This window comes from Protomyctophum bolini (genome assembly GCF_963924005.1).
Source record: "Protomyctophum bolini genome assembly, chromosome: 15".
NCBI classification, from domain to species: Eukaryota; Metazoa; Chordata; class Actinopteri; order Myctophiformes; family Myctophidae; genus Protomyctophum; species Protomyctophum bolini.
In genome coordinates this window covers 12,573,435-12,596,180 of record NC_137876.1, presented here as the reverse complement: position 1 = coordinate 12,596,180, position 22,746 = coordinate 12,573,435, and the positions used below count along the sequence as shown (strand labels likewise).

General features: G+C 44.2%; 2 protein-coding genes across 2 annotated transcripts in view; one reads left to right on the top strand and one right to left on the bottom strand.

Annotated features, from left to right (window-relative positions):
* Window positions 1-22,746, top strand: part of LOC308329721 (ryanodine receptor 3) — a gene marked incomplete at its 5' end in the record, with an annotated part of 233,978 nt that overhangs the window by 131,150 nt on the left and 80,082 nt on the right. The window contains 10 exons of the mRNA XM_080784219.1: window positions 1-91; window positions 7,101-7,276; window positions 7,957-8,054; window positions 8,211-8,325; window positions 14,833-14,962; window positions 15,620-15,723; window positions 16,404-16,539; window positions 20,507-20,693; window positions 21,107-21,215; window positions 21,642-21,762. The exon at window positions 1-91 is cut by the window's left edge and continues 44 nt beyond it. Of these exons, the coding sequence (XP_080640345.1) occupies window positions 1-91; window positions 7,101-7,276; window positions 7,957-8,054; window positions 8,211-8,325; window positions 14,833-14,962; window positions 15,620-15,723; window positions 16,404-16,539; window positions 20,507-20,693; window positions 21,107-21,215; window positions 21,642-21,762 (1,267 nt within the window). The remainder of the gene's footprint in view (window positions 92-7,100; window positions 7,277-7,956; window positions 8,055-8,210; window positions 8,326-14,832; window positions 14,963-15,619; window positions 15,724-16,403; window positions 16,540-20,506; window positions 20,694-21,106; window positions 21,216-21,641; window positions 21,763-22,746) is intronic.
* Window positions 17,831-19,258, bottom strand: LOC308329139 (F-box/WD repeat-containing protein 12-like; the record flags this gene model as incomplete). Its single annotated transcript, XM_080783344.1, has 1 exon — window positions 17,831-19,258. The coding sequence occupies one exon, from the start codon at window positions 19,256-19,258 to the stop codon at window positions 17,831-17,833; it is 1,428 nt and encodes a 475-aa protein (XP_080639470.1).

Genomic DNA, 22,746 nt, shown 5'->3' with positions numbered 1-22,746 from the left:
AAAGGTCGTCTCCTTGCCCTTGTGTACAAGGTCAAAGGTCAGCCTCACAAAACAGAGGAGGAGCCGACAGTAAAGGAGCAGACTAAACCCTGTGAGTATTCCTTGTTGCCACTGCAGCGTGTGTTGTTATGATGGTTGTCTAAAACACTGTCAGTCGAACCCTGAGGTGAAGTCAAAATGTGGTGTTGTTGTTGAAATGGTCACGAAGACAACGGTCCATTTCATATAAAGTTTTCACTAGATTCACATCAAACTTCTCCTTGCCATCTGTACCCCTCTCTCTCTCTCTCTCTGTCAGCCCCCCCTCCTCCCCCGCAGCACAGAGCTGCTGTATTGCGGCACACATTGCTGCCTCTCACGGGGGATGTCGAACACCATAGTCTTTTGGTTTCAATTTCATTATGTTAATGTGAAGGAGGTGCAGATGAATGGACGAGCTCTGGACTGAGGATTGTCTTCAGTCAGCAGATCTGACAATGTCAATAACCCTCTCTCTTTAACCGATTAGGAACACACACACACACACACACACACACACACACACACACACACACACACTCACACACTCACACACACACACACACACACACACACACACACACACACACTCAAACACGAGTGCATGCACATACACAACACAAGCATCAGTATGTAGATTGCCAATTCAGTGTGGTTGCAGAGTGACTGCTAGAGACTTCAAATCAATATCCAGATTCATTCAAACTTTTGCCTCGATTACAGTGAATGAATTATAGTGAAAATAGCGATCCAGCTTTTAGATCGGCTGTTTTCGGGTTTTTTTATTGGTTATAGGCTACTTCTAAATCAAAAGTCCAGCAGACCTCACCCATCCCCAAGCAGAGACGGATTCAAATTCTGAATGAATTGAAAGAATGGACTCCATAACCCAAACCTATCGGAAGAACCATTCAAGGAGAGTCTAATCTTCTCCAGTTTTACACAGTACAAGGTGTCCCTAATCCAATGAGTGTGAGAAGGGGAAGTGGGCGATTTCCAGTTGATCAAGATTAGTCTCCTACGAGCTACGTAGCTAACAGAGTTACAAAGGCCAAAACATACCTCTCTGGTTTAGAGAGCGACGGTACAGAGGGGTAAACACCAAACAGAGCTCCCTAAGGTGTGGGCTCCACTCTTTGCCCGACTATCGTTGATAAGGAATTAAAGATATCGGTCCAATATTTGTGTAGAGAAGGGCAGAGCCAGAACGTATGGATGAGGTCTGCGGGAGCTTGCCGACATCTATCACACTCAGGAGACACATCATTATAAATTCTAGACAACCTGGCCTTGGTGTAGTAGACACGGTGTAGTAATTTACATTGAATAAGAGCATGCCTCACACAAATAGAGGACCCATGTACCCGATGTAGAATTGTTATCCAAACCTCCTCAGTTATCTCCTCTCCTATATCCCCCTCCCAACGAGCCTTTAAGGAATCCAAAGACTCCGAGCGCAAACAACAAATCTCACCATAAATGCACGAGATCGCACCCTTCAAGGTTGGCGACGGAGTCAGAAGGGTGTCTATAACAGAGTCATAAGGTAACATTTGGAAACGTGGTAAATGTTTTCTGAACAAAACTACGGACCTGTAAATATCTAAAGGCTGTTTTAGTTCTTAGTACAACGATGTGTAATAGAGAGTTGAAAGTTTAATCAGACGGTAAGACAAATGGCGCTTATTATACGATTAACCTACATGGGCGAGATTAAAGGGTTAGTTCCGATTATTAGACTTAAAGCTGTAGAAAACAGAGGTATTAATTGCTTGCCTGAGTCCCGTGGTGGGAGTTCTGGTCTGGTTGTGGTGAATATTAAGTAGTTCTGGTGATTTGGTGGGGGTCACTGGCGGCCACTCATTAAAAATAAATGAATCCACAAAACTAGCGTTATTCGTATTGTTGACCTAATTCTACTATATGGAGCAACCTTCGTTCAACTTTGACCCCTCTGTCACATTGTTTGTGTCCTGTATCACTACGCCAGCATCACAAGACCATAGTTCCATGTGACAGAGGGGTCAAAGTTGAACGAAAGTTGCACTATATGGTACAAATATGTCAACAATACAAATGACGCTAGTTTCGTGAATTTATTTTTAATGCGTGGCCCCCAGACCCATGCCAAATGATCGGAACTTCATATTCACCAAAACCTGACCAGAACTCCCACCACGGGACACAGGCAATCAAAAAATACCTTTTCAACCACTATATCAATGCCATGTATTTCCTCCAGCTTTAAGTCCAAAAATGCCTTTAAGTGGTCATCGTCGTGTCAGAGGCCTGCCATCCATCTGTTGGTCATAATAAGAAGTGGACTGAACAATAGATGACAGTCAGGCATACCTCTCGCTGTTCCTTTGACCTTGAACATTGCAAGCCCTGCATTATTAAACTTTTCAAATTACCCAGCTGGATCACATTAGGATAGGCTTTTTTAAATTATTATTATCTCCATTTATGACAGTGATATATTAATATATATTATCTTTAATAAAAAATCCCTTTGTACTATATCGCAATAAACGATAGTATCAATCAAAGTATCAATAATGACATCTCTTAATAATGACGCCTCTTTTATTGCTCGAGGAACTAATCATCCTTAATGAATCATATTAATCATGTTTAAAGTTCCATGTAATGCTCCAGAAAATGTGGTTCAGCTCTCAGCCAATATCCGTGGCTAGTCATCATTAGACTCTGATTGGCTAGGCTGTAACAGTAACAAATCTGTGGCTGGTCTAAGGAGGCGTGTGGTTGGTCAGTTCATATGTCTGTCATGCATTTGTTTTGTTCTTAGTACAGCTTCTCTGTGTCACTGTGTGTATTCCCATTTAACCTCGTAAACCTTTTTTCTTTTGCTATTAGTGAAAATAGACGATCTACAAGCTCAGGCTGGTGCCGTGCGCTTGTATGTAGATGTGCTATTTTGACAGAACGTTGGCCTGTCATTGCCGGTTGTTTGCCTGTTATAATAGGGACACTAACGTAGGCTTGATGTGGTTAACAACTTCTCAATAGCGGCTCCCCAGACGTTAGATATCGACCACCTGGCAACATGCAAGACAAAGTCATCAGTCTTCTTAAAAGTGGTGTCGAGGAGCAAAAAAAACAAACAAAATGGAATGGAATGTGCTGCTGCCTGCCAGAATCTGATGCTGAAAGGCAATCTCTTGTCGCTTGACCCTCGTTGAGGAGCATAATAAGACCCACACGTTGGTCTCCAGGGAGCTGCGGGTAGATGAAAATAGAGGGGATTGTTGTGTTCTCCTTCTTCTCTGGCACCCCCCCCAGAGAAGGGGTGTGACGGTTGATTGATTAGCGGCCTGCTTCATGTTGGCATCCAGGAGTTCAGTAATGTCACGTGTACTTTATGTGTTAACCGCTGGACCATACCGTCTCCGTCGGGCGGAAACCTCACACAAAACTGTTCGTTTTGAATTTGGACTGTAATTCAAATTCAAAAGCGTCAAAAGCAGCAGATCCACAATTGTACATGCATTATTTTGTCACCTCAATGTGAAATTGGCAATTTTTCCCAAGATGTGATAAAGTTGTGAATAAAAGTATGCTTTTGTGTGTAGAGTAGACTATTAATGATTTGAACAAGTACATCATTATCACACCTAAATCTACACTTGAAAATGTTGTTCATGCCAAATAACTGGCTAGACACTTATTGTTGAAATGTTAGGCTAAATATCAACTGTACAAGCTTTTTTTCTTTTTTTAACATCTTAATATATTACATTGAGTTGCCCAGACCTCTCAGGTGCCCACTATTCCAGTTGGGGACATCCCATTACTCCCACTGAGGACAGAGTAGTAGTGACTGATTTAAAGGAACGCCTGATTGAATGTGGGCGTGAGTGAGTTAGCTGGCAGCGAATGAGAGTGAAGGGATTTGACATGGAGAGAGACAGCTGATTTAAAGAAACAGAATGAATTACTGATAGAGAATGAAGGGAGGATTGTTTAATAAACCTTCTGACATCCGTGTCAGGTGCGCTGGAATTATGCCCCTGGAAAACAGCAGTAGAGCATGGCAAATTGGACATTCTGTGCACACACACACACACACACACACACACACACACACACACACACACACACACACACACACACACACATATCTATACACAACTTGATTGATTGACGTGTGGTGCCAGTGGAACACCAACAGATTCAATAAAGCCAAACGGTAGATCAGGCCTTTGAAACGCAATCTCTTAATTGCTGTGCTTTTAAGGCAAGGGAGAAATCAATGGCATGCAAATGACTCGGTCCACCATGGCTCTGAGTCCTCCATGTGACAGCTTTCTCTCTCTCGTGTGGCCTGTGACCCTGCTGTAAACAAATGCACACACACACACACACGCACGCACGCACGCACGCACACGCACGCACGCACATGCTGTGGGGCTAATTGATGCTGCTTTAATTAAGCCTTGCGGGCAACCCACATGAGCTGTCCAAACAAAATGTGTCAGTTTCGCCTCAGAGACTGTCGTGTGTGCGCGTGTGTGTGGGTGTGTGTGTGTTCGCGCGCTGTACAGTAGTTGGAGAGGATTGCTATTTTTGACCTCGGTAGATGCTTGATTATGGATGCTTAGTTGGAATCCATCTAGTAACAGAACGTTCTTTGATCCCTAGATAGACCTTTATTAACCCAGGCCCAGCGGGGGGGAAATCTCTTTTCAATGGCAGCGTTGAGCTGGTGACGGGAGGGTGGCTGCTATGCTACTGCTACCGTACGGTACGGCTATAATGGTATAGGAATGAACAACACTAATGTTGGGACTATAGGTAATACAGCTGTGTGATGTGGAAGACGACTGGCTCCTTTCCAAGAGTCATCAACATGAAATAGACAACCTTTGGCTGGTAATTACTATTACCACGATGTACAGCAGCTTAGCACCGTTGTATGCCTTTCATCACAGGTTTCTCGTACACTGTTAAAGAGGCATTTTTCAGCGGGAGACTGCACCTGCATTTCATAGCACATTTCACCCGAGTCGCTGTAGAGAAAGTATAGACACAGAGCCATTCATCAAGAGAATCAAGGTATAGTATAGACACAAGACACAGAGCCATTCATGAAGAGAATCAGATAAAGTATAGACACAGAGTCATTCATCAGGAGAATCAAGGTATAGTATAGACACAGTATAGACACAGAGCCATTCATGAAGAGAATCAGATAAAGTATAGACACAGAGCCATTCATCAAGAGAATCAAGGTATAGTATAGACACAGTATAGACACAGAGCCATTCATGAAGAGAATCAGATAAAGTATAGACACAGAGCCATTCATCAAGAGAATCAAGGTATAGTATAGACACAGTATAGACACAGAGCCATTCATGAAGAGAATCAGATAAAGTATAGACACAGAGTCATTCATCAGGAGAATCAAGGTATAGTATAGACACAGTATAGACACAGAGCCATTCATGAAGAGAATCAGATAAAGTATAGACACAGAGCCATTCATCAAGAGAATCAAGGTATAGTATAGACACAGTATAGACACAGAGCCATTCATGAAGAGAATCAGATAAAGTATAGACACAGAGTCATTCATCAGGAGAATCAAGGTATAGTATAGACACACAGTCATTCATCAGGAGAATCAAGGTATAGTATAGACACAGTATAGACACAGTCATTCATGAAGAGAATCAAGGAGGGTTTGTTTGTCACTCAACACATAAATGGAGTATGCATATCGTCCCTAATAATTATTATTTGACCATTGACGATACAAGGCCAGGCAATGGCATCTTTGTATGTGCGTTCCTCGGCCACGCACGCGCGTGCAGACAGCATTACATTCACAGAAAACCACCCAATGATAGAACCACATAACTTTCGATTAATTACGATTAGTTATTAAATGTTAAGTTTAACCGACTAATTTCTTAACGGCGATTAACAATGAACTATTAACATCCCCAGCAGGTATGATACACTTTTTTTTTAAAGTAAGGATAATATTGTATGATATCTTCGGCAGCCGTGGGAAATGGGCAATTCCTTTTCTTCTAGACAGGACAGTAGGACAGGACAGCAGGCCCTTTTTCAAAATCTTTCAAGTATAAAATATTGTTAAAGTGGTTAAGCGGATTGTGATGCTATTATTAACTAATGTTACAATGCATGCGTGGTCTCCACCAGTAGTGGTAATCAAATCTGTGACATTGCAATGAGTGATCACTCTGTTACTGTACTGTACATGCTGTACAGGCGTGCCTCCTGGCCCTTCATTCTGCTTCCTTTTCTTCTTCTTCTCCAGACATCCTCGCATCGGGGAAAACATCTGTGTCGTGTTAGATTTCAGCTAGCTATATATATATATATATATATATATATATATATAATATTTTTTTACTGAGAACTATTCACACCGCTGCACCTATCTCCATATTCAAACTTGTTTGCTTTGTCTTCCTGTAAATAAACACAGGCTATGCCGAAGCCACGATTTCTCGGGTTTAACGCTTGTACCCTTGTGTGGCAACACGAGAAATCTTGTGTTTCTCGTGTCAGGTTTGTAATCTGCTATTTTTGAACATTCATGAAACATCTTGAATAATTTAGATTTTCTTATTTTTGTTTTTTTACACAAATATTCCTTGGCACAAAAAGGTTTGATATCTACTGATTTAGAAGGCATTTGTAGGATCGGGCCTCAGGTCTAAACGCGTTAAAATATTAAGAGTTAAGAGGTTTCTGCCCGCGACAGCAGCAACGATATAATGTCTTTAAGAGTTAAGAGGTTTCTGCCCGCGACAGCAGCAACGATATAATGTCTTTAAGAGTTAAGAGGTTTCTGCCCGCGACAGCAGCAACGATATAATGTCTTTAAGAGTTAAGAGGTTTCTGCCCGCGACAGCAGCAACGATATAATGTCTTTAAGAGTTAAGAGGTTTCTGCCCGCGACAGCAGCAACGATATAATGTCTTTAAGAGTTAAGAGGTTTCTGCCCGCGACAGCAGCAACGACATAATGTCTTTTATGAACTCTCCTCATTGCCGTTATTGTGTTGTCACTGATTGATTACACAGCCAACCTGAAGGAGCTGATCTCACAGACCATGGTGAGCTGGGCCCAGGAGTGCCACATCCAGGACCCGGAGCTGGTCCGCAAGATGTTCAGCCTGCTGCGGAGGCAGTACGACAGCATTGGAGAGCTGCTGCGCGCCATGCGGAAGAGCTACACCATCAGCGCCTCCTCCGTTCAGGTAGGCTGGATTTAACCCATGTAGACCTGAGACCAGAGTCTACTAAATGTCTTCTGAATTAGGACACTAAATCAACAAACTGTCAACTTAAAACTATAATGGCGGAGAAATGTTTGTTTTACCTTTTTTCACCAAGGTTAAAACTAAATAAGAAAAACAAGCTATGATGACTGAAACTAAGACTACATAAAAACTAGACAAAAGTATTAGGGTGACGGTCGAAAACAGGCAGTGGATCCTACTGGTTCACCCATCTAAGCACCCGACAGCGATACGATACGTATCACGATACATGGTGGACGATACGATACATGGACGATATTGGTCATTATGGCGATACGATACGATTCAATGATTTGAAATCGATACAGTAGCTATTTAAAATACATTGACATTATTTTAAACTAAGTAATTAAACCCCTCTTTTTCTTTTTTGTTCTAAAATTAGCTAAATACCACGCACATTTTTTTTTAATTTATACAATCGATTATTTGCATAGCAAAACTATTCGATACCGATTATTTGCATAGCAAAACGATACGATACATAGTTAATGTTGCTGTTTTCATTTCGATATACTTTGATTCTTGAAATTAAAATTGTTTTTTCGATGCATGTTACTACATCGTTACACCCCTAATAATTATACTAAATCAAAATTTGCTGTCAAAATCAACAGGACACCATCCAGCTGCTGGCGTCGCTGGGGCAGATCCGCTCGCTGCTGTCTGTGCGCATGGGCAAGGAGGAGGAGAAACTGATGATCGACGGCCTGGGGTAAGGTGGTTGTTGTGGCTTTGAATGGTTGGTTGTACAGCAGTGGCTACCAAATATTTAAGCCCGTGACCCAATAGAGAATTTGAATTTGTGTACTTGTGTGTGCGTGCGTGCGTGCGTGCGTGCGTGCATGTGTGCGTGTGTGTTCCCACCCAGTGACATCATGAACAACAAGGTGTTCTACCAACACCCCAACCTGATGAGGGTGCTGGGCATGCACGAGACTGTCATGGAGGTCATGGTCAATGTTCTGGGCGGTGACAAGTCACAGGTATACTATTTCCTTTTTCTCCCCCACAGCCACAGAGCTTCAGTGGCTGCCAGGCCAGGGACAGGACACCCAAAACCACGTTTTCTTAGAATTTAACAAAAAATAGCAATGAGCAATGATCTAGTACAATTCTCTCATATGCTTCTGGTTTGCTATCTTGGTTGCTGTTTCTGTGTGTTTCCTGGTTTCTGGGTGAAAAGACATATTGTGCGCCACTCGATTTCTGCGACGTGATGTAGGCATATCTAATTATTAGTAATTCGTATTTATGTTTGTTTCATATTGAATTGTATTAGGGGTGGTTTCCCCTCCGAGGCAAGTAGAGACGGTCACACTCTCCTCTGAGCAGAGAAGAGCAGAGCAGAACAGAACGTTCACTTCCACGTTTACAATACTGTCTCTTCTCGTCTGTTGTCTGTGTGGAGCCATCAGGCCTTTTCAGACATTCATTAGGAAAGGCGACTTGATGGAGAATTTATAGCAACGAGCCAGGAGAAAGTGATATATTTTTTGGCTGAACAGACTGCAGTTAGTGTGCATAATGCACACCACTGACGGCGGAGGTTGCCTGCATGCAAGGAACCAATCTGCTCATTGGGAGCATTTAGAGGTTCAGTGTATTCGATTCAAATTAAATCTAATGTATTTATAGATTGTTGGCCTACAGTGCGTGCTGTACCGAACATGTTATACCGGTAATAAACGTAGACATACATGAGACATACAAGTCAAAAGGTCCCCTTTGAGTAACAAAGGGTGCCTCAAGCCTGAAACGGCTGATCCGGTGCTTCACAGGTACAAGGACCAAGGAGTTGCATAAGGAGAAGAGAATGGAGCAGCACAGACATTTAGAGCCTTTTATTAGGTGCTAAAGTTTACAAAGACTAACGTTTCGACCCTTTGAGTCTCCTACCGGAAACACAGCTGGTCATCAAATTATTGGAATAGGAATACATTTTAAAAGAGCAGAAAGTGTTACTTAATACTTGATGAACACCCACCAGTTCATTAAGTATACCTGATTCTCACCTTAGCACCACCCACCTGAACTTAAGCCACACCCACTGTAAGAGCCACTTTATGAGGTCATGTCATGATGACCTTAATTGCTTTGATGTTGATTGCCTATTCTATGCAACAGTGTGATCACTTAATTAGTGCAGCAGAGAACTCTTTTTACTGCCTTGCTTAGATTGGTCAGTCTTGATTGAATGCTTGTGATTGGTGCTCCTTTTCTTTGATGTCTAAGTTACCCTCCTGTCCTCCTGTTTGAGCTTGTCAGAAGCTGTGAAGTTGCAGTAGAGAGAGCACATATTATTTCTACCACAGTAACCACTCTCATGTTATCTCACCATGTAACTTTATTGAGACATTTTGTACCACTTGTATTTTTTGCCTTTACTTCACTAAAGTGTTACAACGGATACCACGTGCGTCAGAATATTTGTGCTCACAGCTTTTGAAGGGAATATATTTTGAAAACTGAACAGAAAATATACGCCTCTATATTTTAGTAGAAATAATCGCTCTTTGGATCGCCTGAAGATTTAAGGACATTATGGACATTGTTGGATTCCAGGATAATTACCAGCCAATTTTTGGATATCGTTGGGAGGAATTCTTCAACACAACTCAGTGGAACAATGACACTCATTTGGATGGAAAACAACTTCAAAGGTAAAGAAGAAAAGAACAGATTCTCAGCTGTTAAATCCTACAGCCTCTGAGGTTAATTGACCCAAGCTACCCAGTGACTTTATTCATTTCTCTGTGTAAAACAAGTGGCTATTGAAGACTCTGCGTGTTCAGAAATTGTTATGCATGTTGTCTGAAGAGAAGAAGTAAATACTTTTTATTCTTTTGCATACAATTTACGCACTGTTTTTCTGACAAGATGGCTGAAGACAAAGAGAAATATGACATGGAAATGGAATCTAAAAGAATGAGTAAACCAACTGAGAAAGCTTTGGAGGATAAACTGCATAGGCTTATTGGAGCTAGAAGAGGAAAATTAGCCCAAATAACCACTAAAACGAAGGAAGTTGAAAGTCTGATGAGTGATACGGCCAATCTGCACACAGTGCAAAGCATTGTGAACTTTGATGTCAATACTCTTGTTGCTGAGTTTGAAGAGCTCACTAGGCAGATAGGAGATATTCTGCCTGAGGAAGAAAAAGATGCTGATATAAGAAACTGGTTTGAACCTAAGATGCTGAATATAACTCAGTTTAAAGACACAGCTAGGCAATGGATGGATGCTTTGCATGTAAGCGAGTCAGATCAGGAGCATCCAGCACTTGATGAGGAAGTGGAGGATGATATAAGACCTGATGATAGTGCATCGCAAGTTTATTCAAAGGTTTCAGTTGCTGAACGGAGTGAACGCACATCTGTCATATCCACTCGGTCATCAGTTCGAGCTGCTAAAGAAGCAAAGCTAGCTGCATTGGTTGAACGTGCCTCAGCTTTAGAGGAGAAACAGAAGCTGGAATTGGACGTAGCACGTCTGAAAGCCCAGCTAGACAAGCTGAACTTGTATACAGAGATCGCTGAACAAAGAGCTGAAGTGAGAGTACTGAGTCAGTATGAAGAAAGGGATGGCATGAACAGTTATGTCCACTCACATGTGGCAGGAAGAGCCCAAGCAAAGGAAGAAAATAAAATGTATGATCGCTCACATGTGTCAAGCAAAGCTCGAATAAAAAAAGAGACAATAAGCCATCCAATCACTAACACAGCTGTAGCTAGAAGCAAGGTCACAACCAAGTTACCACAAGTTACAGAGACACAACATGTGAGGCCAAGGCACACAGACATCAATGACAGGCAACAGCTTGATAGAAGAAATGATGGCATTCTTCATGTAATGGAGAAGCAGAATGCAATCACTGAACTGCTAGTTAAGCAGCAGTCCATGGCCCAGCTTCCAGTTAAAGAGATTGCAGTGTTTAAAGGTAATCCACTTACATATAGATCGTTTATCAGAGCTTTCAAACAAGCAATTGAACAGAGAACTGATGATGACCAGGACAAGTTATATTACTTGCAACAGTACACTGCAGGAGAACCACAAGACCTTGTGCGTAGTTGCGAACACATGCCACCGCACAGAGGATTCAAGGAAGCAAAACGACTGCTTGAGAGACATTACGGAGATGAGTTGATGATTGCTAGTGCTTACATTGACAAAGCTCTGAATTGGCCACAAATAAAATCCGAAGATGGAAAAGCACTGAACACGTATGCTATATTCCTGACTGGCTGTCGTAACACAATGGAAGATGTGGCATTTATGGAGGAAATGGATAATCCCACAAATATGAGGATGTTGGTATCCAAATTGCCATACAAAATGAGGGAAAGATGGCGTGACACAGCATTCCAAGTCATGGAAAGAAGAGGACACAGAGCAAAATTTGCTGATCTTGTAAACTACATTGAGCGTCAAGCTAAAGTAGCAATGGATCCACTCTTTGGAGACCTCCAAGACAGTCGCACATCTACAGCAGCGAAAAGCCAGGAAAGGGGAAAACCTGACAATAGTGGAGCAAATAGAAGCAGCTTTGCTACCAATGTGTCTGTAGAACAGAAAAAGCCAGATGCAACAGTTAAGCATGCTAATCCAACTAAAGCAGCCAACGCCTTCGAGACCCCATGTATTTTCTGTCAGGAGAATCACACATTGGAATCATGCAGACAAATTAAAGGGCTAGCACACGAAGATCGTGTTGAATTCGTAAAGACAAGAGGCCTTTGTTTTGGATGTTTAACGCAAGGGCACCTCAGTAAAACTTGCATGAAGAGGATGGAATGCAAACAGTGCTCAGGTAGACACCCAGACATTCTTCATCAAGAGAAGGAAGCCATTAAAACAAATGTGTCAACAAGTAATGACAGCACTTTGAGCGAAGACATCACAGGCACTCAAAGATCTGTTCCACAAGAAATAGTTGGCTACACCGGGGGCGGAGAGACCAATTGTATGCTATCAATTGTGCCAGTGAAAGTCAAGTCCCGTAGCAGTGGAAGGTCTGTAAACACATACGCTTTTATGGACCCTGGCAGTACAGCGACGTTCTGCACAGAGGAGCTCAGAAAGAAGCTGGACTTAAAAGGAAATCTGACTCAGATCCTATTGAGCACAATGGGCCAAGATAAACCAGATGGACCGAAGCTGGTTAACAGTTACAAGATTTCTGACCTGGAGGTGTGTGGTTTGGAGGAGAGTACGTTTCTTCAGTTACCTAAAGTCTACACACACGATAGCATCCCGGTTCAGAAAGAGAACATACCCAGTCAACATCACCTGCGAAAATGGCCTTACCTGAATGAAGTATGCCTACCACACATTGACGCAGATGTGGGCCTTCTCATAGGAGCCGACAATTCAAAGGCAATGGAGCCGTGGCACATAATTAATAGTCGAGAAGAAGGACCCTATGCTGTTAAGACTGTACTTGGCTGGATGGTGTGTGGACCTGCAAAGAACAAAAACGAACATTCCAAAAATACGACAGATCACTACAACATCAACCGTATCTCAGTGTTGGAAGTAGAACAGTTATTGGTGCAGCAGTATTACAAAGACTTTCCAGAACGTCATTATGATGACAAGGAAGAGATGTCTCAGGAAGACAAAAAGTTTATGCTGTCAGTGCAAGAGACCACAGAATGTGTGGATGGACATTACTGTGTTGGACTTCCGCTGAGGAACAAAGAAGCTAAAATGCCAAACAACCACTGTGTGGCAGAACAGCGAGCTACTAGCTTGAAGAACAAACTGAGAAGGAATGCAGTGTTTCCTGATGACTACAAAGGCTTAGGAATGAACGCCAAGAGCTTGATGGAAAGTGAAACATGGTTGAACGGGCCACAGTTTCTGTTGCAGCCAGAAAGTGAATGGCCACAGAGACCAGACAACGTGACTCAAAACCTGCAAAACGACCCAGAGGTCAAGAACGTCACAGTGAATACTATCACAGCTGAAGAAAAGCCTGACTCTGAAAGAAAAGAGTTACAAAGCTCAATACTTCAGTTGGAAAAGGATCCAGAGAAACAGAAGGTGCTTATCGAACAGCACATGGAAAAGTGCAAATCTACTTTGGAAAAGAGAACACTTACCTTGGAACAGTTGATAGATGCAGAAGCAGAAATCATCCGATACAGTCAAGGTCAAAGCTTTCCTGAAGAGCTGAAGGCTCTCTGCAGTAATCTGTCAATCAAAGGAAACAGTCCGTTGTACAAGCTGGACCCCACTTTACAAGATGGCATGTTGAGAGTTGGAGGACGGCTGAACAGATCCGCTCTGCCAGAGGAGGCAAAGCATCCAGCGATCATCTCAAAGCACTCCAGAGTTGCCACTCTCATCTTGCAAGATGTTCACGAAAGAATTGGACATTGCGGACGCAACTACATGTTGTCGCCGCTGAGACAAAGACTTTGGATCCCTCAGAAGTGGACAAAGCTGAAAAGAAACTTCATGACTGGAGATGTAGTGCTCGTGGTTGACAATTCAGCCCCACGAAACACCTGGACAATGGGAAGAATTATCCAAACCATACCTGACTCCAGCGGAACGGTGCGCAAAGTGAAGCTGCAAACGAAAACCAGCACGCTGGAGAGGCCGATACAGAAGCTGTGCTTGCTGCAAGAAGCAGTGTGAAGACGAAGACAAATGAGTATTAGAATAGAATTGTTTATTGCATGCTTATTAGATTTATGTTACCTGGCTCTTAGTATTTTTTGTGAATTTGATAATTGCTTAAGTATTGCGTAACCAATTAGGGGCGGATAATGTAAGAGCCACTTTATGAGGTCATGTCATGATGACCTTAATTGCTTTGATGTTGATTGCCTATTCTATGCAACAGTGTGATCACTTAATTAGTGCAGCAGAGAACTCTTTTTACTGCCTTGCTTAGATTGGTCAGTCTTGATTGAATGCTTGTGATTGGTGCTCCTTTTCTTTGATGTCTAAGTTACCCTCCTGTCCTCCTGTTTGAGCTTGTCAGAAGCTGTGAAGTTGCAGTAGAGAGAGCACATATTATTTCTACCACAGTAACCACTCTCATGTTATCTCACCATGTAACTTTATTGAGACATTTTGTACCACTTGTATTTTTTGCCTTTACTTCACTAAAGTGTTACAACGGATACCACGTGCGTCAGAATATTTGTGCTCACAGCTTTTGAAGGGAATATATTTTGAAAACTGAACAGAAAATATACGCCTCTATACCCACAGCTGTTGTTGTATGATAAGGTGGGAGGGGTTAAGGAAGGGGATGATTTTAGTGTGTCACTAAAGGGGTGTATTTCGATTGGGCTTTCAGCATTCAGGAAGAAACCAAAAACACACAAGGAAGACACATTTCTATTTGACTAATATAACCACACCCAGGGGTAGAGTAATGTTAACTCCGTAGACACAATACACACATACAAAACAGGAAAAAAAGTACAAAACCATCTTTAAACCTCACAGTCTGTCTGGTGTCTCTGCAGGAAATCGCCTTCCCCAAGATGGTGGCCAGCTGCTGCCGTTTCCTTTGCTACTTCTGCCGGATCAGCAGACAGAACCAAAAGGCCATGTTCGACCACCTCAGCTACCTGCTGGAGAACAGCAGTGTGGGACTAGGTGGGTATACACCTCAGCTACCTGTTAGGGAACAGCAGTGTGGGACTAGGTGGGTATACACCTCAGCTACCTGTTAGAGAACAGCAGTGTGGGACTAGGTGGGTATACACCTCAGCTACCTGCTGGAGAACAGCAGTGTGGGACTAGGTGGGTATACACCTCAGCTACCTGTTAGGGAACAGCAGTGTGGGCTTATATTCAGGTGCGCTTTATAGTCCGGAAATTACAGTAAATAAAAACTAAGCTATGATTGTTGACTAAAACTAAGACGAAATATATTGACAGTTCCGTCAACAAATATAAACTTGACTAAAATGTTAGGGAGGGAATAGAACTAAGATCTAAAAGACAAGCCATTGTATGCTTGGTTGCATGCTGAAAATAAGACCTTCTGTTAGTTTTATCCTTTGAATTTCCCTCTGGAGTCGCTGCCCAATTGAATGTGGATAACAGGATATTGGCCCGTTTGTCCACCCTCAGCCCTCCTCTTCCGGTGGGGCGCCTGTTGTGTGTTTTCATTCCCACTAACAACCGTGTATACACACACGCCCAATGCTCATGCCGACAGATTCGGTAGCACAGCTCTGAATCTGTCCTTGAGAGATTACTACTAGCCTGCTATGTTGCGTCTACGCATTCACATGTTTTGTATCGCAGCCTCCCCGGCCATGAGGGGTTCCACCCCGCTGGATGTGGCTGCTTCCTCAGTGATGGACAACAACGGTCTGGCGCTGGCGCTGGAGGAACCTGACCTAGACAAGGTAGGAAGATACTGCTTTAACGTCTGTTTTACATTCAAGTGGCAATAGATACGTTCCGTATGAAAAAAGCAGCCTTTATTAGCCCTTTTTCAGTCTCTATGTTTTGAATTTCACCAATCCCAAATGTTCTAGTTAAGTCTAAATAAATTAAGGGGGCAAGGTGGCGCTGTCGCCTCACAGCTAGAAGGTCCTGGGCTCGATTCCTGCTCTGGGCGCTGGGGTCATGTTCGGGTCATCAGTGCCCATACCCTAGGTGGGGTTGGAAAAAAGGCCTTTCTGTGTGGAGTTTGCATGTTCTCCCCGTGTCCCCTAGGGTAGGTAACCTCACAAAAAACATGCTGTAATCCTGGTCTCTAAACTGCCCTCCCCCTGGCCAGCCTGATGGAGGGGAAAGTAACTGGTTGGAATAACATGTTCCTATCACGTTCTACGTCCAACCGGGAAAGCTCCCCCCTCAGGTGAAAAGAAGCGGCCTGGACTCCTCATGCATTGAAAGAAACATGAGGTCAGTCCGTTGCTCTCCCCAGGTTGGCAGAGGGAGTGTAGCACCCAGGATTACAGTAGACAATTGACACTCCAATCTAAATCAATTGGAATTTGGAAGTAATTTCAAATTGTCGAGGACCAATGAAGGCCACGCTAGAAGTATGTAACACTGTGATATTATTGCACACCTGCAGGTGGTGACCTATTTGGCGGGCTGTGGTCTTCAGAGCTGCCCCATGTTGCTGGCTAAAGGCTACCCAGACATCGGCTGGAATCCCATCGAAGGAGAACGCTACCTCTCCTTCCTGCGTTTTGCTGTGTTTGTTAATGGTATTGCCATGTTTTTTTCTCACTCTTTTCCACAGACAGACAGACAGACAGACAGACAGACAGACAAGAGAGTACTAGAAACAAAATGTCAAGAAATTTTACTGGGTGCCTGTGCAGCATTTGAGCCACGGACCACCATTTGATGACATTTAGCCTCTCAGACCCTGTAAGGGTCCATTTGGTTACATGTGCGCCAGGTCTCCCCATTGATTTTCAATGGGTTATTTTGTCTAAGTTTATTGTGCGTTACGTTACCACCAACACCAAGGCTGTGGTTGTGACATTGGGTGAAAGAGGACGAGTGTGGCTACAAAATTACAGAAACCCATGCGTGTAAAGTTAATATTTTGGCCGTGAGGACGATTTGTTCGGAGAATTTCGCTACAGTCTTCACACTGGCTTTTCACTCTGACCCGCTCTCTCTCTGGGCGTGCGACACTCTAATGCGAGATTTTTGCTTAGACCACACACACTTTGAACTGCGATAGCGGGCAAACCGTGCAACGTATTAGAATTCCGTCTGTACCACAACAAAGTCGATGGCCTCGTGTGCTGTTTGTGGTTTAAATCGTGTGTCTACGTAACAGTATGCCAGAGCAATGTGGCTCCAAAGTAACGTGTCGTTTTCTGTTTTTACCCACGTTTCCCCATTGACTTTGAATGGGCATTTTTCACAAGCACACCATTCCCGGCCGAGCCGCACGTTTCGATGTATATATTGTGGGGCTTTGGTAAACCGTGCGGCCGGCCATAGCGGTCAAAGTTTCGGAACATATACGATTACGATTACGATTAAGTATGTGTTTCTGATTTCAACCTGTGTTTCTGCCATTGCATGGCAGGCACCCAGAATAAAGAGTAAAGAGTATAGAGAGATAGACTACTTTAAGCCGAACATAGCCAATCTACAAGCTCCCGGGGGAGTCTGCTTTTTATTTATTAGTGGGCAACCAGACTATACGTTATAGTCACACTTTATTATTCTTCCGGAGTAACCTACCTAACTTCCGATGTGATTGGCCAAGCTTTGTATAACATTTGTAGTTGCTAATTGGCTGTTGTTGGTTACGTAACCAATCTATGTGTGCGGAAACCACACTTTGCGACTTTTCTAGTTAATTTTAATTAATATTATTGTCTCCACCAGGCCGAAGGCATGGGGAGAGTCAGTGGATAGTGCAAATAGTAGTGCCATTATGTTTTCCATTCGTGTGGTGCTTTTGGGCCTCAAAACCGACGCACCTGCTTGTATTAGTAAATTGAGTGTGCGGAAGTCCCTCCTCAATGGTCTTCAGGAGGTGAAAGAGTAAGCTTTCAGGACATCTTTCCCGTCGTTGCCTTCTGCTACGGCCACAATGCTGGAGTAGTCGCAGGCCACATGGCTGAAGCCTCTGTACATAGTGTGGGAACCTCCGAGTAAGTGATATCGGTCTATAGGGGTTAGGTCATCTTCTCCCTTCTGGTCTTTCCACGTGTACACTCTTAAAGAAAGGTCCCGACACGCAGCCACCACACGGAAGCTATCCACAGATATGGACGAAACATTCGCAGAGAGGAATTTCACGTTAATGCCCAACTCCAAATAACAGGCCCAGACGTCTTGGTGATCCGCCATCACAAGCGTGTCGCCGCCCTTGGCCTCCAGCAGGACGTTGTGTGGAGATCTGTTCCCCGGCAGGCCAACGGACATCCCATGCTGCACCACCTGTATCTCTGACTTGTATCTGGAGGCCTTCATGCTGACGTCCAGCACAGTGACGGCTCCATGGCCATCCACCTGGTGGACGACGGCCAGTCTAGCAGGCTGGCTGGGCATAAAGACAGCAGCGTGGAACCCTTGGACCGGCAGACCCTGGCTCAGAGGATCTTCCTCCGAAGATGGATTGATCAAACTGCCAGCAGAAATCACCTTTGGACTCGCACCACGGTCGTCTTTGGTTCCTGCCAATATCCATTTCTTGTCGGGAGAAGCTAGCAGAACGTTGACATTGAAGGAGTCGCACACCACTAGACTGGACGTTTTGGACCACTCGGGACCCGTTAGTGTGTGCAGTGATCCTTGTGCGGTGCCTACAAAGAGAAAGCAGCGGTATTTAAACGTGTATGGTAGTAATGTGCAGTGTGAAGATGAGGTGTGGTATGACGCCATTCCCACTCCTGTCTGAGCCTGCCAGCTCTTGATAAGCCCTGAGGAGTCGGATGTAATCACTAGTCCATGCTCTCTGTCACTGACGATGCTTGTCAAAGGACAAGCATTGTGCATGGCACTGTGCCACAACTCCACCCCAGTTTTCACATCCCACGCTCGCACTGTCCCATCAGTTGAGGCACTGCAGATGGTGCTACAGAAACTCCAGGGCTCCGTAGCGGTGGGTGTGTTCTTCTCCAGGTACACTAAACCAACCACTCTGCCTGTGTGACCCCTCAGGCCTTTGCAGGTGTAGTCGCAGCCGGACCGGCCCTGTGCCATCTTGCTCTCCAAGTGGGAGCGACGCAGGTAGTACTTCTTCCACGCGTCCCTCATGTGTTCACTGTCCACCACAGCGACGTTACAGAAGCCCCAGCGCTGGAGGCACAACTTCCTCCATAACCAAGGAGTCTGTGCAGCTTCGAGCCAATCCTTACAAACACTTGAGACGTTGATCAAATCTTCCACATTTAGGAAGGTAAAAATGTGGATAAGGCAATCACTGCCTAATATCGCAATTTCACTGTCCATATTGGGATGGAAGTCAGCATGTAAGACAAACGACACAAGTAAGACATGCTGAGCTTAACTAACCAACCGATGATGTCATATTGATGATGTCATATTGATGATGTCAGTAGACAAATCACTCAAACATGGACGGCCTGCGCTAGGTTTGCACTGCAACGGTTTATGTTGTGTGCGACGGCAGACCAAAGCAACACTTGACTGCCATTGATGCACCTGGACGTCAGACCAAATCAACATTTAACTGCCATTTGGTCTGCCTGGATGGCAGACATTTGACTGCCCAAATCAACTCTTGACACCGTGAGGCAGATTTGTTTGGTTTCTGTGGTTTCTGTGGTTTCTGTGGATCTCTGCAGTCATGTTGATGTTGTCATATTGATGATGTCATGGTGTAGAGACAAATGGCTCAAACATGGACGGCTTGTGCTAGTCATGATTTCTAGGCTTTCACTGCAACGGTTTATGTTGGGTGATGTCAGCAGACATAATGAAGTTACATTACTCCGGTAGAGTGTCTCAGCCCTGCGGTCGCTCCTTACCTATATTAAGGCGTCTTACTGGTTGCGAACGCAGTGATTGCGAATGCAGTGAGCACTTACTATGAGACCTAGCAGATCATGTCTGTCTGTCTGTCTGTCTGTCTGTGTGTGTGTGTGTGTGTGTGTGTGTGTGTGTGTGTGTGTGTGTGTGTGTGTGTGTGTGTGTGTGTGTGTGTGTGTGTGTGTCTGTGTGTCCCCCCTTTGTGCCCATATATGGAGCTGAGTGATTTGTTTGTGATTGATGCAACACACTCCATATTTGGACGTATAGCTGCTTTGGGGACTCCTTATATGGTTATGGCTAAGTTAAAAACTTAACTTAAAAATAACTTCACTTAAGTTTGCGCGTCTTACTCGTATAGTAAGAGAGTGGCGACACTAGCGTTGACTCCCTCGGGGAGCCGTAGGGTAGTAGAGCCCCTCAGGGAGCCGTAGGGTAGTAGAGCCCCTCGGGGAAGTCCTGCTCCTCACTTGGATACTGAATATTGGAGAGAAAAAAATTACTCTGTAACACTTATGCCAGTCATTATGTTGCTTCCCAACAGGCAGTGTTCGATTTTGACAGCAAGTTTTAGTCATTGTCTTTTGTGTGTGTGTGTGTGTGTGTGTGTGTGTGTGTGTGTGTGTGTGTGTGTGTGTGTGTGTGTGTGTGTGTGTGTGTGTGTGTGTGTGTGTGTGTGTGTGTGTGTGTGTGCGCTGCGTGCGCCAGGTGAGAGTGTGGAGGAGAACTCCAGTGTGGTGGTGAAGCTGCTGATTCGTCGTCCCGAGTGTTTCGGCCCTGCGTTGAGGGGCGAGGGTGGGAACGGCCTTCTGGCCGCCATGAAGGAAGCCATCAAGATCTCGGAGACCCCCACTCTGGACCTCCCCAGCTCGGCACAGGGGGTCAGCTTTGAGGGGTAAGAAGCTAAACCCAACCAAATGAACCCTAGTGGTTCCCAAACGTTTTAGTTTGAGACCCAAAAGAAAAAGTTGATGCCTCCCACAGGGACCTAAACTAGTGAAAATAGGAGATCTACAAGCTCACAGCTTGTAGATATATGAAAAAGAAAATGTAGGAAACGAGGGATATTTATTCGTGTCCCATAAAAATGTGTCTGCGGCACACAAACGGGTCCAGAGTCCCGACTCATTGTTTGGGAAACTTGTTCTCAAACGTTTTTGTTTCCAGGACCTCCCGTTGCGTGTGCATTAGGAGGTCTCGTTAACTGAGAGTGTGTGGATGTACTGTATTTGCTGCACAATGTGTCATTCTTGTAAAACATACCCACCTATAGTAGAGATGTTAATAGTTAATCGTTTAATCTTGCAGCACTGGTGATGCCGACGACGAGGAAGAGGTGGTCCACATGGGCAACGCCATCATGTCCTTCTACTCTGCCCTCATTGACCTGCTGGGGCGCTGCGCGCCAGAGATGCATGTACGTATTTGGTGTACAGTAGCTGTTTCGATTCATTGATTTTAATTGCAACGATTCAACTCTATCGATAATAAGCATATTACAGCAATATATTGTATCGTTTGACTTTGTATCGAATCATATCGTTTTGCAATGTAAATATCGAATAGTGTGGTTTTGCAATGCAAAATGCCTACTCAAACGCATTTTGAATTCCGGACTTTTACTTGTACAACACTTTGAGCACTTTGCCCAATGTCATCATCATCACATGTCCTGTCCTTCCATGTCTCCTGTCTCACACCTGTTCCCCTCCGTCTGTCCTTCCATGTCTCCTGTCTCACACCTGTTCCCCTCCGTCTGTCCTTCCATGTCTCCTGTCTCACACCTGTTCCCCTCCGTCTGTCCTTCCATGTCTCCTGTCTCACATCTGTTCCCCTCCGTCAGCTGATCAACAAAGGGAAAGGAGAGGCCCTGCGTATCCGTGCCATCCTGCGCTCGCTGGTTCCCACTGAGGATCTGGTGGGGATTATCAGCATACCCTTCAGAATGCCGCTCATCAACAAAGGTATTCCTCTTTGGTCTATTTGGACAGTTTTAAGGCACAGGTTGATTTTTTTTTTAAGTGTAACCCTGGAGAAAATGTATATACCCTGGTATAAAATACCATGACCCTCCAACTGACTGGGAGGAAAATGACCTTCCCCAAGTGATAAAAGCTTAAAGATGAACCCTCCCTATCAATCACCATCGTTGAGACGACGAATAGACTAGTCTCTCTCTCTGAGGGAGATTTGACTCTGTCGTTCACACTTCACACTTGCAGTGTGTTCATTCCTTGTTAATGACCGTCATTGTCTCATTGATTGACGTATTTATTAATTCAAATCAACTAATCAAATGATTCCCGAGCGCGGCACGGCTGCAGCTCAGTGCCGCTCCTTGGCTGTGGCTCCACCGCTCCAAGAGATGGATCAAATGCGGAGAACACATTTCACTGTGGTAACCTGTGTGACAAATCGTATGACTTTGACTTTGATTTTTATGACCCTCCAATGGACTCAAAGTAAAATTAGCTGACCTTAGAAAGGCATAACACTCCCCTATTGTCCTCCAGGGGTACACTGTCCCTAACGCATGACGGGTAACGTTCCACCGGTCCATCAAGCCAGGTGACGGACCGGGCCTTATCACACTCCCACAAAGGTCACCGTTCTCTGTGAAAGTACAACAGCTACTAAAAAGAGATCCAAACCTTCAAAGCGAAGCATGGGGATTATTGATTTGGTATCACAGCTCGTGCCTTTTTAATCAGCGCAGCCTTTGTACTCTCCCACAGCTCTGCGTAAGCCAGATCAGCCAGATGTGTTCCGCTTATATTGATCCTTCTGCACGAGTGGCGGCACGGTGGGCCCGGCCCAGTGGTGGGAAAAGTACTCCCAGTAAATGTATCGATACTGTTTTGGAATTCAAAATGTAGTTGAGTAAAAGTACAAACATATTGCCATCAAAATGTACAGTTTTCTGAAAAAGCTATGTTTCTGTCAGTCGT